General features: G+C 42.4%; 1 protein-coding gene across 2 annotated transcripts in view; it reads right to left on the reverse strand.

The window, feature by feature from the left end:
• LHFPL1 (LHFPL tetraspan subfamily member 1) overlaps positions 1–9488 on the reverse strand; it is a 50941-nt gene extending 41453 nt beyond the window's left edge. Inside the window, exons 1-2 of one of the 2 annotated variants that reach the window (XM_029241235.1) lie at positions 9167–9488; positions 1238–1633 (exon numbers count right to left, since the gene is read on the reverse strand). In XM_029241235.1, coding sequence (XP_029097068.1) covers positions 1238–1619 — 382 coding nt within the window. In that variant the 5' untranslated portion in view covers positions 1620–1633; positions 9167–9488. Of the gene's footprint in view, positions 1–1237; positions 1760–9166 lie in introns of those variants that run through there. The other variant, XM_029241233.1, reaches the window with a different exon arrangement.
• Between the last annotated feature and the right edge of the window lie 8476 nt (positions 9489–17964).

The raw sequence follows: 17964 nt of genomic DNA on the forward strand, positions 1-17964 counted from the left end.
AATTTTTGATAACCAAAACCATGTCAAAGACCTTACCAAATGTCCCCTGGTGGGGGATGAGGTATGTAAGAAATCAGCCCCTGTTGAGAAGCCCTGTCTTAGCTCATCACTAACATCTCACCCCAAGGCCACATAAATGCAGTCATTGGAGAGAAGAAAGAAAATTAGGATCTGGGTTATCTTGCCAACGAACAAATTTAAGGAAAGAAAGGAAGTGAACAAGAGAGAGGTCACTGTCATTTGCTTACAGCCACAGGGCAACTTAGTGAAAGAGCCAGAAGTGGGATCCAAGTTTCCTGGCTCCAGGCACCCACACTGTGCTGCTAAGGATGACAGTGATAATGAATAATGATTCTACAACTTTAGGAACAACAGCAACAAACTTCAGCAATAGGTTCTACCAGCGCTTTTTTCCACTGCCGCAACTAGGTGTAAAAAATAGCTCACATATTCACACACACATTTGCCTGTCTGTCTTAAACTTGCTTTTTCTTCTCCGTTCAGATTAAACTGCTCCCCTTGCTTTCCTACAGTCTGCCATTTTTGCATTTTGCTCTTTCCTAGCCCATCCACACACTGCCAGCATCCAGGTCTCCTGCATTAAGTTTAGGGGGAGGCTGAATGAGGGAAAAGCTAAGTAGGGTGCGTCAGGGCCATAGAAACCTGGATAGTCTGTTAATGGCTACTAGACAGGGCTAGCCTTAGATGCTGTCAAATAAGCAGTCACCTGAAGTCTGCCTGGTACCTAGCATTTCACTATTAGAGATGTATTTTTTGGTGAGGACTGTACATTAAATTCTTATTAGTAATTAACACCTGGGTGTATGTGTCTATCAGATCACTGTCCTCTGAGATAACTACCAGAGATCAGGGATCTTAGAGGTCAAGTTTATTTTGGAGCAGTAATACTAGAGTATAAGTTGCTGCCCCTGGAAAGCAGACCTGGATAATATTCTTCAATGGGCACTCTGCAAGGAGAAGAAGGTGATGAAAATCAGGGCTAAAAAAACCAGATATCAACTCTGCCTACTAGCCAATCTTGCTGAGAATAAAACCCTGATGTAGATTGCACTTTGGGGAGTCCCAGGCTAGGTGTTTCAAACGAGTCCCCATTCATAGCCCTAGAGATGGACAAAGGGGAGAAGCTGAGAGTGGATTTCCCCATGAAACAACATCCCCACTACCCACAACCCTGCAAAGCTCCCCAACCTACCCAATCCCAGGAACACCGTCTTACCTCCCACGAACTGTGCGGCTCCCATGTAGCGTCCCATCATTCTGGAGATGAGCTCCTCCATGCAGCAGCCTAGGACAGCAGCCAGTGCCACCAGGAGTAGCAGAGCACAGCCGGCACCTGTCACTACTGTGCACATCTGCCAGGCCAGGCTTGGGATGGCATTGAAGCTGGCATAGCGCCCACACTCTTCCACCATGATCAGACTCTGCCCCTCTCCCCTCACAGGGTAGTTGCACCTCCGGAATGTGCTGAATGACACTGGCTTCCCCAGCTGGGATCCAAAGAGCCAGTAAGGCAGGAAGTAACTGGTAGAACTGGCCACAGCGGTAACAAGGGACAGGAAGGCCCAGAGGGTCCCCGCCAGGGTCAGGCTGCTCCGCATGGTCCCAGGTTTCTCTGCGGGGATAGGGAGATGAGTTGGGTCACAGCACCAAATGTAGAAAGTTATCATGTAGGCTCCATTGGCCTAGTTTTCATCTGCCTGGCCAGTCCTGGGGCTCAGTCATGTGCTTCTTGGCCCTTACTTCTGGATAAGATTATTGTCTCAAGGACCATTTGGGTCCCTATGGGATTCTGCTCTCCAGCACTTTTCCCATCTTCCCTTCCTTCCGCCTGATTCAGAGTTCTATGGTCTCTAGGCTGCCATGGAATAAGCGTAGAACTGAATTAGTGACTGTTCTGCCCACTCCAATGCAGCCTGAGCAGACAGCTTTTAGCTCTTGACATCCAGCATGGAACAAGTGACAGGAGGGAAGTCTGAATCAAACCAAGGCTCTCTGGAGAGCCCCCAACTTCTGGTGGAATGGCCTTGTTGACCTGAAGGCCTGGAAGGAGGCAATATCTCAAGAAGGCCAGGAACCAAGTTGTTTCCAGAGAGTTAAGAAAGAAGGAAGATAACTCACAGGGCCTGCCTCTACTCCAAGGGAGAAGAGGGAAGGAGAGCTCACCATGGAGTTAGAGGATGTGCCCATTTGACCTTGGTAGGATGTCCAGGAGAGCATTAATGTGGGCTTTCACAGTACTACATCAGCTAGGTTAAAATGGGTAAATAAAATAAGGGGTGCCTAGTCTCATACCCTTTGCTTATCACTGAGTGAGCACTGTTCAGTCACTTTTTCCCAAAATCAAAATGGGAGGCACCTTTCCAACCAGTGAGGGTTGTCTAACACTAGGCTATCTACTAAGAAAACCTGCCTGGTCCTTTGCTGAATAAAGTTAAGAAAGCATCTCATCTCTCTGAAATGGATTAGGCACCCCCTGCCTGGCATCAGGAACAGAGATCTATAGCTATAAGGGCATTTCAAGGTGCCTTTTGGAACAAGTCATCTCAGATTCAAGACAGTGAGAGTCTTTTTAGATCTAATCTCCTCAGCCCAGCTCACAGATGGTTTTCACAGACCCCTCTGTCAAAAATCCACCACTTCCCTCCCAACTCCATTAATCTGCCATTGCTTTCTGGCCTGTTTCTCAATGAGGGCAGCCAGAGACCACACTGAAGCTTGCTGACAGCACTGTGAACATCTCCAGCAAGCAGACAGTGGAGTTTGTTTCAGACACTTCTCCATGGTTCATCACCACTGCGTAAAGTTACAGGTGGTGGGAGAGGGGTTCAGCGGTGGGGGACTGAATGCACAGGAATTACAGGAACTGGCTATATTGCCAGTTTGGGACATTGTCAGGAGCAAGCAGCAGTTGTACTCAGGGTCTCAAGGACCTTGTCCAGCCATGAGCTCTGTCATAACCATCATCAAACAGTACCTGGCACAGAGCGGGCACTGCAATCCATATTTGTTTAATGAAACCCATTTTATAGAAGCATCCAATTTCCAGGCTGGCAGGGATCTTAATGAATCACCTAATTCAACCTTCTTGTTTTACATATGGGGGAATACACCCTTGTAAAGCGGGAAATAATTTTCCCCAAGTCGCAGAGTAAGTTAGCAAGCAGCCACACTGGAATAAGAGATCCAATCTGCAGATTCCTAGGTCAGTACTTTTGTACTACACAGTGCTAATCACCCCCCTGCCCTATCACTTTACAGATGGAAATACGGAGAGGAAATGATTTACTCAAGGGTAAAGAACTAGTGAAGTACACTGGCCGGACTAGAGCCCAGTTATTTGATTCTTCATATAATGCTCTTTTTTCACTCCACCACAATTCCCCTCCTGATACATACGTATTGTGTGCTATGTGTTTTGTGCAGGAAGGGAGCAGAGATCATAAATTGCAGGTGCTTACTTTGGAATGTTAGGGCTTTGGGAAGAGAGTGCCTTGAGCTGGGCCCCAGGGAATGAGGCTTTATGCCTGGGAGTGGAGGGAATGAGAGAAAGATGTGATGAGGGATTGAAAGCCAACAGGAGGAGAAGTGGAACTAGTTTTGAGTAATTGCTGTTAGAAAGCAGGTACGCTTGGACGCAATGAGGCAATGCCTCTGCTTGCTATATTAGAGCATGTAAGATTATGGAAAATGCAAGCAGCCCTCTTTTATGAACTTACTTCTTCGTGAAGAAGCCCAGGCCAGAGGATGAGAGGAAACAAGCTGATAAACAGCTGCTGGCTGTAGCATCATATTCCCTTCCAAGTCCATTATTTCATGTGCTTTGCCCAACAATCTTCTTAGGTTGGTAAGAAAGGTATGAATAGTACCCCCAGTTTACAAATGAGCAAATTGAGGGTCAGAAAGCTAAGTGACTTGCCCAAGGTTACACAGTGATTCAATGGCAGAGCCATAATTTCCCACTTCTCCTTCATCTGCAATTTTCCCCCATATTCTTCCTCATCACCCCAAAACTGTTTCAATGAAAAGCCTCCGTGGTTTCCCACCCATGATGCCAAAACTGTTTAAGGATGGCAAAAGAATTAAAGGGGAAGGACAGGGAAGGTAGGAGGAAGGCCACTTTCTCTAAGCAGCATGTAACCGTTAGGACCCGGGTATTCACTGTTTCAAGTTTGTAGTCAGAACGAACCCCATATGTCCCCCACAAATGTCATCACCTTGAGATGAGAAGTACCAGTATGACAGCCAGTAGAAGGGCAGAGAGCTTAAGGCAGAGAAAGGGACCATATCAGTGAGTGGTACCTACAACTATACTAAAATAGGAGGAGGGCTTCTGACATAAGGTTATCACCATCTGTGACAAAGCAGGATGTTTAAAAAACTACAAGACTGCCAACCACTGTTACCATAATTTCATTTTTTAAAAATGGCATTTTGAAGCCAAGAGGTAGGAAGGCAGGATTACAAAATTCCTTTTAAATAAAATAGGTTTAGCTTTAGAAAAACTCATTGGCCTTCAGAATTTAAATACTTTCAACTTCAGGAAAAACTCATTGTCCTTATTTCATTTAGAATGAGGGTGTCCAACCATGCTAGTTCACTTGGGACTGAAGGATGTGGGACTGTCAAGGATGAAACTAGGAAAGTCCCAAACTTGGATGGGTTAGTCATTCTCTTTAGGACTAGAAGTGTGGAGAGTCAGCACTATCCATGGACAGCAGGTTGAGAATCACTGCCACAGATAATTTTCTCATGTTATCTCTCCAGGACCTAAACAATATAAAGTTAAAAGTGACCATGGAATTAAATAATGGAGAGATGAAATCTATATTTTGAAGGTAAACCTTTCTGAATCATAGGCTTGACTTCATGTAGACAAGAGAGGTCAGGAATCCAGTTGCTCAATATTTTCTGTTCACAAAATAAGCCCCAGCCCATCTTCGCCTGTGGCCAGATAAGGAGGCAATGGGCCATGTGGAGTCTGCATGTACATTGCTACATGTTCACATGTACAGACAGGGAAGTGCATTCACGCAAATGCTTTGAGTTACTGCACCACCTGCAATGGAGTAACCTCCCTTCATGACAGCCCTCCAAAGCAATCCAAGTTCATTCCCAGGGGCTATCCAAGTCTCTTTACATTCACATTAATAAAAGTCACACACAATGCTATACTTCACTCTATCTTTATTCCTCTTGTGTATTTCATGTAGCAATCACTTTGTTTCCCTGTCTTGGAATGCCTAGCCACAGAGCCACACTGGATTTCAGAAACCAAGAGCTCACCCTGGTGCTCCTGCTAAGTGGTCCAGTAACCAGGTATTGATAGGATTGCTATTGACCCCCTCCCTTTGGTTACATGGTCCCTCACCCTTAGTTGCTCTATCTCCTAAACGGGTCACGTGCCTGTTTCTGAGGGCAGTTGTATGAGATGCAGTGAGTGTGGCTAGAAAGTTATAATGACCAGGGTAGAAGTATGAGGTCTGTTCTAAATTTGTTGTTTTTACTAAAGACTAGTGGTAAAGATACAGTGGTCATTCTAACACAGACTCATGGATAGAGGTCATTTCAACATGTAAGGTGCAGGAAACCCACCTAAGCCATACGTGTCAAACAGTTATCTATATTGCTTTCAAAGAACTCTAGAGAAGAGAACTCTACAATTCTTCTCAGTAGCTTGATAATTCTCACTGTCAATAAATCATTTGTTACATCTCATTTTAAACCATTTTCTGGTGCAACTTAAGGCCAATTCCTTTGGTCGGGGCCTCAGAGGGAATAGAGAACAGCTTGGCCACTGTCCTCCAGACGAGAGCCCTTCATCAACACAGATTAATTCAGATTGCTGGTAGCTTACCTTTAGACTTTTTCTCCCCAAATGAGCACTCCACCTCTCCCTGTGGTGTCTCGTTGCCAAGACTGTAATCATTTGTTCTCACCTTTTCACTCCCATGTGTACCTACTCATATGTGGGCACTTACTTACTCAGTATCAGTGAAACTGGAAACATTGCTCTTATATTTTTCTTGGTGGAGAAAAACAAACCAAATTATTCCAATACCTTACCTCCTCCCCAGTCCCCACAGAAAAAGACTCAAATCCTTTTGTTCCCACTCAAGCTTGTCATACAATTTCTGGGTTAAGGACAGCGCTATCTTGGCTAACAGGGTCCAGGTAAAGAAGCCAACGAGTTAATGACCAGCATATGAAGTGGTCAGAAAGGGAGTCTCTGACTTGCATCTGCTGAGGAAAACGTGACTGCAACACTACCGGTTTTGGACTGCTTTGTGAAGAGCAGCTTTGTTGGCAAAGGAATATGAACGGACTTTCTCCTCACGCCCCTAGACTGTGCGCATAGCCTACCTGCCAACTCTTTTACAGATACATCATGCTCAGTGTTGAGACTTTAGGAAATAAGCAATATGCACAGGCATATGGTTCCAGTGGGTAAATAGAGTCCTACTCCAGAGAAATGTCTCGCCATTGTATCAAATTGGATATATAAGCAACCTGACCATTCTAGATGTTTCTGATTCAGACGCAGCCTCAAAAAGAATCTACGACCACTTCCCAAACATTTCTCTCTTTATTTTCTGCCACCTGAGTTCCCCAGAAGTTTCTCCTCCTCTGTACATCTCCACAATGGGAGTGTCTCCAGGTTCTCCTGTGCCTGAAATCATCTCATGATTTATTTACTCCCAGAACTTTGTTTCCCATTTGCATCCCGGTGACTTGAAGAAGACCTCACTTTTTGTAAGCTTTATTGAGGTATAATTGATATATGAAAACTTGTACATATTCAATGTATACATCTCTCTGAGTTTGGACATATGCCTACATCTGTAACACCATCATCACAGTCAAGGTACTAAATATATTCATAAACTTCAAAAAGTTCCTTGTATTGTTTTGTGGGTTTGTGTGTGTGCTAAGAACACTTAACATGAGATCTATCCTCATAATGAATTTTGAAGTGCATATTGTTAACTATAGGTGCAAAGTTGTACAGAAGATCTCTAGAAGTTATTCATGTAGCATAATTGAAATGTAAACCTATTGAGAAACAACTCCTCGTTCCCCCTCCCTCCAGCGCCTGGCACCCACCATTCTACTCTATGCTTAAGAAGACCTTGCTTTCAGTCTAAGTCTTGTCTGTCAAATCCTCAGCTTTCTTGCTTGCTGATTGTCTTTCTAAGCCTTCTCCCTCCTTCCATCCTCTTTTAGTCTGGGGTAGAAAGACTAGCAAAACTAGCTGTGTTGGGTTTGTTTATTTATTTATTTGCATTGCTCCATCCTGAGGTGAAGATGTCCACAAGCAGGTAAGGCATGAGGAGGCAGGAAGCCAGGGAGTGAGTGCAGAGACAGGACCAACCAAGTCATCAACAACCTAGAAGGCCAATTCTAAATAATCAAGTTGGCCAGGCAGAGACAGAGAGAGCCCATAAAAAGAACCTACATGTCAAGTCCTGGGCTATTCCCCTTCTCCTGGGTCTGAGGTTAGAAAGGTGGGAATTGGAATGATTTCCCTAAATTTCATATGAGCTTCTCCCTTCTTTGTAAATTAAAAAAAAATACTGCTCACTGAGCTCTCTGTCTTGTCTTCTGCTTTGGAAAGTGGCATATCAATTAGAGATCTTCACCCCAGTTCTTATTCTGTCTGGAACGATGCCACCACCTTTAGTGAGCAATTGATTGGCTAGGAGTCCTATCTCACTACTCCAACCAGCCTGCTCTGGCAAGGCACTGTTAAGTCCTATCAACAATGGACTAACTGGTAAAGCATTTCCTCACATGCTTAGGTTCATAGCCCCAGGCCTGCTATTGTTGCCCAGGAGTCCCTCTACCCATGGCCTCAATAGTGAATAAAATGCCACAATAGCCAACCTCCCCCATTCAGTGAATCTGGCCAGTGTAGGAAGAAGGTGGGCTGAAGGCTTCTCCTCTCACTTCAGCAGACATGAGAGGCAGCCTGGCATATGAAGGGTGTTTTTCAAAATGGGGTCCCTAACGCCTCTGCATCAGAATCACCTTCGATGCTTGTCCAAAATGCAGACTGTGACATCCTTTTAGGATTCACTGAATTAAATTTTATGGGATTTGCATTTTTCAAAAATCCTCAATTGATTCTGATGGAAATTAATGATTGAGAAATACTCTTTTAATGGACAAGAGTCCAGATTTTAGAATCCAGATCTGGGATAGGGTCCTAAGGTCTGCCCCTTGCAGGTTATATGAACTTGAAAGGATCAATTAAAACCTCTGAGTTTTAGTTTCATCTATAAAATGGAGATGATGGAACATAAAGTTCAAGTGAAGTAACATCTGTGCTATGTATACCTAACACCAGGATAGGTGTTCATTCCCCCACCTATCAGAGAAGACTCCATTCTCCCATAAGTAATAGAGAAGACTCAAAGTCACCCAAGAAGTCGAATATCATACCTCTCCCCTTTCTCTGCTAACCAGTCTTTCAGTGATTTCTCCTCACCCCTAAACTTCTTTCTGTTTTCTGTTTCCCACCACAAAACAGAATCATTTGGCCCAGTGTTCCTTTCAAGAATGGATTTATAGTTAAACTATTTCAGGTTTTTCTGGAAATCATCATGCTTTGGCACACAGTAGGAACTCAAATATTTACTGAGCTAATGCAATCTTTTATTTCCAGCCCAACTCACTTTAACATCTGCATTTCAGTTTAACCCCAGCACCCCATTTTAGTACCATAACCCCAATTTAGGCAAGTCTAAGAGATCAACCCAGCATATCAGCAAACCCAATCCACTTTTATTTCAATAGATAGGTCAGAACAAAATCCTTCCCTCCACTCCCGGAGACATGGACTTCCTCTCCTCAAATTACCAACTCTCCTGGGGAAACCAACTAGCATTTAACCCTTAGGTCTTCACACCATGTCAGTATGAAATAGGAATTCAGCCCTGATTCCTCTTAGTCTCTGTGCAAACAACAGACTTGAGGAAGTAAAAATGCACCAGGCTGCCTTTGGGAAGAAAACAGATTCTCTGAGCTGTGAGATGAAAGGACAGGAAGCCTGAGAAAGGAAGGGGAGAAGGGGGGGTTGAGCAAGGGGAGAGCAAACAGTTTCTTATCCAGCTGTTTCAATTGCATTTGGCCCAAGTTGCAAATTTACCTTCTGACCACGAAGGCTGATTGACTTGTTTCCTCTCTTCGGACTCAAATCTGAGAAACAACTTCTCCTTACAGCTTGTCAGAAGGGGATGGGAATCCCAGCTGCTCTTTGCAGTGATGCTTGAAAATCTTGCTTTACCTTTGGGAGAGAGGGGCGGAGTCCAACCTAATGGGAATTAACTCCAAACACGCTGGAGGCTTCAAAGTCAGCCTCAGACATGCAGGTACTTGAAGTAGCTTAGCGGGCACTGAGTCCTCCACCTCCATCCTCACAGCTGCCAAGTTAGCTGTGTGTGAGTGTGTGAGTGTGTGTGTGTGTGTGCCTGCCCACACTTGAACTGCATATCTATCTCACTTCCTCACCTGTTACCCAAATGCCTGCTGAGGAATAGAGGTTCTCCCTAACTTCCAAAGCCCTAAATAATCTCACCATGTATATTAGGTATATTAGGTTCTCCCTAACTTTCAAAGCCCTAAATAATCTCACCATGTATATTAGGTATATTAGGGTCTCCCTAACTTTCAAAGCCCTAAATAATCTCACCATGTATATTAGGTATATTAGGTTCTCCCTAACTTTCAAAGCCCTAAATAATCTCACCATGTATATTAGGTAGCACCTAATGTGGCTGGAAACAACTCAGAAGACACATGCCTGAAGGGAGTAAGACAGAATAACCTCTTTTTCCCAAACTGATTTCCACTATGTGATAGGGAAGGTGCTCCCACAGAGCAACCTATGGCTCAAAGATATGACAAGTTTACATTTCAGAAACTTAAAATCACACATTGAAAAAGCTTAACAATACCTTTTAAAAAATAACAGTACTACCAAAAGTCATTGTCTAACTTATCCCAAAGCACCAATAACTGTTTTTGTGTTTGAGAAAAGAGCTGAGAAGACTGGAGATTAATGGAGCTTTGCCTAACACTCTGCTCCAACCTGATGTCATCTCTCCCACCTATAATGTCCCTGGCACTCCATATTTATTTTGGTAAACTTATTACCTTCTACCTTGTATTAATTTTTTGCATATATGTCTCATTTTGCCTCTGAGTTGCCTTGTGAACAGGGAACTTTGCTGAACAAAATGAGTTAGCAGAAGGAATGGTAGTTAACAACTTAATAGAGCATACTAGACTGATCCAAAACATCTTCGCTTCCATAATGGTCCACTTGCCTTCTCAGAATGCAATGAAGGTTATCAGGTTTGTTATCTAGCATTTAGTGGTAACAATTCAAAATATGAGAGTAAATGAACCAGCAGTTTAGCACATTCATTGTACCCTGATAATTTAATACAGTTGCTGAAGTTTTTTCCTGCGGGCATCCTCTCTTTTATCAGTGATAAAGCCTTATATTCTTCTATGCCTACTTTCCATCAGTAGTTTCTAACCATTTTTTTCTGCTCCAACACACTGATAAACCACATTCCCATCTGTAATAATGGCTTACTATGTCCGTTTCTGGGGGAGGAAGAGATGACCCCATAGGTGGAATGTCAGACTTTCAGCAATATAAGCTCCCGAGATAAGTTTCATAATCTCCCTGATCGTGTCCCCTTAAGAACGACGGCTTCAGATATAGGGCTATATAAAAAGAAAGGCTACGGGCTTCCCTGGTGGCGCAGTGGTTGAGAGTCCGCCTGCCGATGCAGGGGACACGGGTTCATGACCCGATCCGCGAAAATCCCACGTGCCGCGGAGCGGCTGGGCCCGTGAACCATGGCCGCCGAGCCTGCGCGTCCGGAACCTGAGTTCCGCAGCGGGAGAGGCCACAACAATGAAAGGCCCGCGTACCGCAAAAGAAAAAAAAAAAAAAAAAGTAGAAATGCTAGACCCTCTCTCATTAAAAATAAGTCAGTATTAACAGACACATAATAACTGTGTGTGAAACATGGATGAAAATTCTGTCATCAGAAAGATAGTGATTCCACTCTATGCACTGATAAATATTGCCTTTTGCTTAGTGGCTACACCTGACATTTGGGTAACTGACCCCTATTTGCAACTCTAAGAGCTCATTTTTACTTACCTCTTTTTATCCTCTTTTCCCTGTGCCTCCAGTTTCCTTAAGTAAATACTATGGAAACTTAAATGTATGCTAAATAATGATCAAATTTATTGGATAACGTTTTGCTTTCTGTTAATTTAACAGTTGATAGTGGTCTCAGAAAAAAAATTGCTGGTATCTTGTGGCTCTTGATATATTTTCATCTAAAAATGCTTTTCAGCCCTGCTTCCAGAAGATCATATGGGAAGGATTGAGAAGGGAACACTTCTTGTTATTTATTTAGGGGATAGGATGATATATAATATTTTAATAATGCTAAAATAGGCATTGGTCAAGGACCCAAGGAATACCTACATTCTGCCTTTGATCAGTATGGAATAAGAGATCCTGCAAAGACAAGATATGGTGATAGGTGATTCTGATACATAGCCCTACCCCCCACTCCTAGTTCGCAAAACACTGCTCTATACAGTAGAATTTCCCAAGCAAAATCAACACTCCCACGACATTTTGCAGTCTAGACAAGGGGTCAGCAAGCCAGAGCCTGTGCTATGCACCAAATCCAATAGGCTGCCTGTTTTTATAGTTTTATTGGCATAGAGTCACAACTTATTCATTTATGTATCATCTATGGCTGTTTTCATGCTACAACTGCAAAGTTGAATAGTTGTGACAAAGATCTTATGCTCCACAAAGCCTAAAATATTTACTCTTTAGCTATTTACACACACAAAAAAAATGCTGACCACTGGTTTAGACCCACACCGATAGATTATAGTAGAGACATTAAGTTAATTGTTATGAGAAAGGCATTGAAAAAGGAGGAAAGGAAAGTGAAATAAAGAAAAGTGCTGTTTGCTTTCAGCTTTGTTAAGGTGCCAGTCAACCCTTGCCAGTCCTTTAGAATCTGTGAAGTTAACAATGCACTAGAGATCAGTATAAGCCAAATATTCGGTAAGCTTGTGAAAATGTATTTCTCTGTTAACTGACTATCCTTTGAACCTGTGTTTATGTGTTTCTCCAATATGCCTTAAGTTTTTTTAACTGACCATTTTATTGAGATATAAGTCACATACCATGAGGTTCACCCTTTTAAAGTATAGAATATGGTTTTGTTAGTATATTCACAAAGTTGTACACTCCATCACCACTATCTAATTCCAGAACATTCTCATCACCCCAAAAACAAACCTCATACTTATTAGCATATAACTTAACTTATTTATTCCTCTTTTGTCAGAGCTGCTTCTTCTTTGGGGGCTACTTGTTTTTGTTTTTTTTTTAAACTTTCTTATTAATATGGCTCTATGTTTTGTTCTAGTCTTACAGGAAGGGACCATTTATTTCCAGAGTCCCATTGCCCTTGAACTTTGGAGAATTTGCACTATGTGCTTACAAATTTAAAACCACATAGACTCTATGACCTGTCACCCATGCAGGTTGAATATGGAATGTACACCTTGCTTATACTATAGTTTCAGTTCTAGACTGAAAACCTAGAGATGAAACTTATATATTTCTTTTTTGTATAAAACTTAGAACTGACAACTCTTTTGGTGAATGTCCTTATTCAGCTCAGAGGATGACCTCATTAGTGTGATGTGGTGTGCAGGTAAATATTTAATAACTGGCTTCACATGGCAGGGGAGCAAGAGAGCCCTGATTGGTGGCATTTGCTGATCGCTGTGTTGTAAATACTCCCACCATGGCCAATTTCAAGCTACCAACTTGAAGTCAATGAAAGTGGAGTTGGGAAGACATACACACAGTCTACTCTCATGAGCTGGTACAATCCAATTCCAGCACACTACTGGAACTCAGATTCAAGGAATTACTTCAGTCTTGGTTTGTGTAGATTTATAAGCTATAAACAATACTAACCAAAATACTATAGCTATTATAGTTGTTTATGTGTTGCACACAGACTTCTCCCCACTCTCTATACACTATGTTAGCTGGCACTGAAACATTTCAAAAATATTTTGCTGCCCCAACTTAAAGCCTTTAGAGTGCAATGTGTGTATTATTAAGAAGTAAAGCAAAGATAAATTGTTCATAGGTCTTGTTGCCTGCTTTAACAACTTTTGAGATAGTATCTTTATTATATTTATAATAGATTAAAATAAAAACAGATCGCAATCCCTTTTTAAAGAAAAACTTTAAAATGTAACATATTTTTAGTCCAAATTGTGCAGTGTAAATTAAACTAAATTACACTATATTAGCCACTATGAGCATCTTTCTGTAAGCATATTTATATTGAAATTAACTTTCAAAAAGAAAAAATATGGGGCTTCTCTGGTGGCGCAGTGGTTGAGAGTCCGCCTGCCGATGCAGGGGACACGGGTTCGTGCCCCGGTCCGGGAAGATCCCACATGCCGTGGAGCAGCTGGGCCTGTGAGCCATGGCCGCTGAGCCTGCGCGTCCGGAGCCTGTGCTCCGCAGCGGGAGAGGCCGCAACAGTGAGAGACCCGTGTACCGCAAAAAAAAAAAAAAAGGAGAAAATTTGTCAACATATTAAATGAAATTCTTTTGAGTCTTACTTTTATTTTCAAAAGTCCTATATATTAGGTGGGGAGGATCCATCATCCATGCTGATTGTTTCCCTCTTGGAGAAGGGCAGCCTGCCAACAATTACTTATTAATTGCTAACATGTGCCAGGCTCTGTGTTAGGTGCTGGAAACACAAGAGTTAAGAAGATAGACAGGATCCCTTATGATTTTTACATTCTACTCAAAGAGATGCAAAAGATTAAACGAACAAACAAACATGATAATAATGGACAGTGATGAATATTGAGTAATTTAAAAAATAGTGATATTGATAGAGTAATGAGGTTGAGGGAGACCTACCTTAAATAGAGGAATTAGGGAAAGCTTCTCTGGTGAGGCTTGGAGCTTAAAAGCTGAAGGATGAGAAGCAAGAGAAGAGCTGGAAGAAGTTGGGTGAAAACTGTAAATTCAAAGGCTCTGAGGAGGGGAGGATCTTGGCATGTTAAGGAACAGAAAGGCCAATAGGGCTGGAACATGGTGAACCAAGCAGGAGTGGTACCAGGTAAGGCTGGAGAGGTAAGCAGAGGGCAGATCATGCAGGGATTTATAGGATTTCTTTTTAAGTACCATGGCTAAGACCACACAACTTCATACATACTTCTATGAAAACAGGAGCAGCTACAAGGAAACAGTGACCATCATCTCCTATTTTTATCTCAGGGTTTCTGATGTACTATTGTTCACAGATTTGTTAGTAGTAAACTGAGGTTTATTACTTAGGCCTGAGACTTACTACTTTATCACTTAAGCTGCCTTGACCTAGTCTAAGTCATTATCCTCACCAGTCTTTGACCCTTGACCGCCTTTCTGATCTGCCCAGCTCAGAGCAATGGGAAGACTCTGTGTGGTTTAAAGGATTATCTGATTTATATTTGGAAACTGTCTTCTTTTAAAGTATAAAATTTTGTAATATTAGCATTTCCAGGCCCCAGGTCTTCCTCAAAAGCTTTCATCTTCTCTCGGAGATCATCTTGCATTTACAACAGCCAAACTTCACTTTTCATTTCCCTTTTGGCCCCTGCATTCAAGGTACCCCACTGCTGACTAATTATGAGATTGATTTGCCTAGGAGCAGAAGGTCCACTTTCTCATGCTCCAATTAATCAAAGTTTGACTAGAATTCTATTCCTAGGGCAGTGTCCTAAATGATGGTCCACACAGCTGAAAGAACAAACAGTCTCCTCCCAAGTCTCTCAACAGTATTTCCTCTGTCCTTCTCCACCTCACCTCTCTTACCACAAAGCCATCAGTGTCTTTTGAAGCCTTCCTAGCACTAAGACCCCTATCTTCACAGTTGGCCAAACCATGTGGGAGAGTGGTCTCTGGTAGCATAACTGATTTTCTAAACCACCCTGATTCATTTCCCAAAGGATAATCTAACTGGGTTATGAGTTTCAGTGAAACAAGAAGCAGCATTCCAGAACCAAGAAATCCTTGTTATCCTTGCCTCTGATTCCTGAAGCAAGTCACAGAGTTTTGTCAGTTTGGGGACCTCACTCACAAAGATTTGTTTCTGGGCATTCAATTGGTTATCACAGCATTACTACCCTTTCCTGGCTTTGCTGAATGGTGTAGCCAGCCAGGCTGCCCCAAAACACCTGAGCAATCACACTACAGAAGGACATTAAAAGAGCTGAAAGGATAAGTGTACCTCCTGCCAGTTCAGTGCTGGCTTAGAGGCTGAAGGAAAACTGAGGGTTACAGGATAACCAAAAAATGCTCAGGAAATGAGATGTAGAGCTCAGGAAATACACAACAGCCTTTTCCACAGGAGTAATCTGATAGGGCTAGTGGCTGGCCAGTGGAGACAGTGCTACGGGCCAGACTACTTGCCCACAAAATCCCATGAAGCAACAGCTGCAGGAAGGAAGGACCACACAATAAGAAAGGCCCTTCTCTATGAACCTTGGCTTTGTTCTCTGGGTAAGTATTTGGGTACTGGGGTAAAATCACCCCAGGGCATATCTGAGCATTTGCCTAGTGACCTGCAGTATATACCATGTTTTCTTGGCAGCTGTGGGTAAAATACAATTGGCAGCCAAAAAAACTTTGTTCATTCTCTTCCTGGGATGTAATTCTGCTTTCTGGGGACATCATAGGCACATCTGTGATTCTAAAATGACTCCTATCTAGAACTGCCCACAAGGCTGTCGTCATGGATATTTGCTGGGCATTTGGAGCAAACATTGCCTTATCTTTGCAAGCAGGACTTGCCTTTTACTTAGTAACTGACCCTTAAATTTGAATAGTAAAGTTGATCCTCACAACAGCCTTATGAAGTAGACATTATCTCCATTTTCAGGGCAGAAAACTGGGGCTTAGAAATGTTAAACGATTTTCCCAAAGCCACAGAACTCTAAGATGACATATTCAGGAAAACACTTGGAGACAGAAGACAGGTTGCATGGGAAAAGAGGGGAGGGGCCAAAACGGGTATGAGGGAAAGGAAGAAATATGGCATGAACCCTACATTTCTACTTTGAGAAACCAGGTACATGCAGATAGCCTTTATTAAAATAAGAATAAAGGCAAATTGCAGTGTGACCTCCCTACACCCCTTCTCTTTGGTGATGGACAGTGAAGAGCAGGGAATAATTGAGTTCAGCTTGGCTATTAGGTTAGAAGCATCTCTGGAACATCCTAGTACATAGTAAATAGTTATATGAGTCTGGTGCTCAGGGGGAAGTTCTGGACTCAGAGTTCAAGTGTGGAAGACACAAGCCCTAAGAGTGGATTACAAGACCAAGGTGTTTGTCAAACATTATGGCCAAGGACATGAATAACCCTGATAAAGGTTATCCCCACATTTAAAGGATGGGTAAAGAGACAAGGACCTATGAAGGAGACACAAATTGCTCAGTCCTTCCCTTACCATCCTGTTTCCCACACACCACAACCTCTCAAGAACAAGAGCTGGCTCAGGAAGAACTGGCTCAGGAAGGATGTGGGGATATGGAGGTTGAGGCAGACAGTGGTTAAAAATCCTTCAGTGTTAAGTGCTTTATCGACCAACCATTGTCTGGAGGTAACCAGGGATGAGCTGTGAGAAGCCAATCTCACTCAAATGCGACAGTATTTCCAGCTTGTTTAACAAGTCTCTTTCATTTTTAATGAGTTTTAAGGGGCCACTCAGTAGCTGGTGCTTGCTGTGATTGGCAAAGAGCCATCAACTCTGGTACCACCTGGTTTTCTTTTTTGAGTTTAGAGAAATTTCGAGGAATGGCAGGGAGGCTGAAAGCAGGTTCAAGCACCTTGGATTTGACCTTGAACAGTCTCCTGTGCCTTTTTCCTTTACTCTTGTGGGATTCCACAAGCTAAATTAATGCTGTGGGAATCACTCCACAAATAAAAGACTCTCTGTTTGATCTTGGGGAGTCACTTATGTCCTTCCCAGAACTTAATTTTCCTATCTAGAGAAAGATTTTAGAAAATTAAAAACCAGCCTCATCCACAGTGGAAACAGATCATTTATTAAGTTCCAAAATGACTTGGAGGACATTGTTGTCAATATTATACTACTGATGGAACCATTCTGTTCATTCTACAATGAATTGTTGACCATTTGTTATGTATAAGGCACTGGAAATACAGTGATAAATTGTATCAGACAGAGAAGGCCCTTGCTCTCACCAAGCTCACATTCTAGTGAGGAAGATATTTTTTAAAAAGTGAACAATTAATGAAGTAGAATGATAAGGTCTAAAGCAAAAATAAAATTTGATCATAAGAAAGGGTGTTGGGGTGGGAATAAGGGCAACTTTAGTTTAGATGAAGTAGTTGGGAGAGGCTCCGAGCTGGTATTTGTCAAGACATGAAAGATCAGAAGGAGCCAGGCATGCAAAGAGCCAAGGTAAAAATCTTCCCCAGAGGGAAAGTAGAGGCAGAGGACACAGAAAATTAAGAGGCTTTAAGTCATAAAAATGCTCGGAGTGTTTAAGGAATTGAAAGCAGGTTAAGGACAACTGGATGTCCATATGCAAAAGACAGAAGTTGAACCCCTACTTCACGTCATACCATAAACAAAAATGAACCCAAAATGGATTAAATATCTAAATATAAGAGCAAAGAACATAAAATTCATAGAAGAATACTTAAACATAAACCTTCTTGACCTTGGATTATGCACTGTGTCTTAGATATGACACCAAAAACACAAGCGACAAAGGAAAAAATAAACTGGACTTCATCAGAATTAAAAACTTTTGTGCATCAAAGGATACTATCAAGTTAGT

This window comes from Monodon monoceros, unplaced genomic scaffold, assembly GCF_005190385.1.
Source record: "Monodon monoceros isolate NGI ecotype Baffin Bay Population unplaced genomic scaffold, NGI_Narwhal_1 Super_Scaffold_22, whole genome shotgun sequence".
NCBI lineage: Eukaryota > Metazoa > Chordata > Mammalia > Artiodactyla > Monodontidae > Monodon > Monodon monoceros.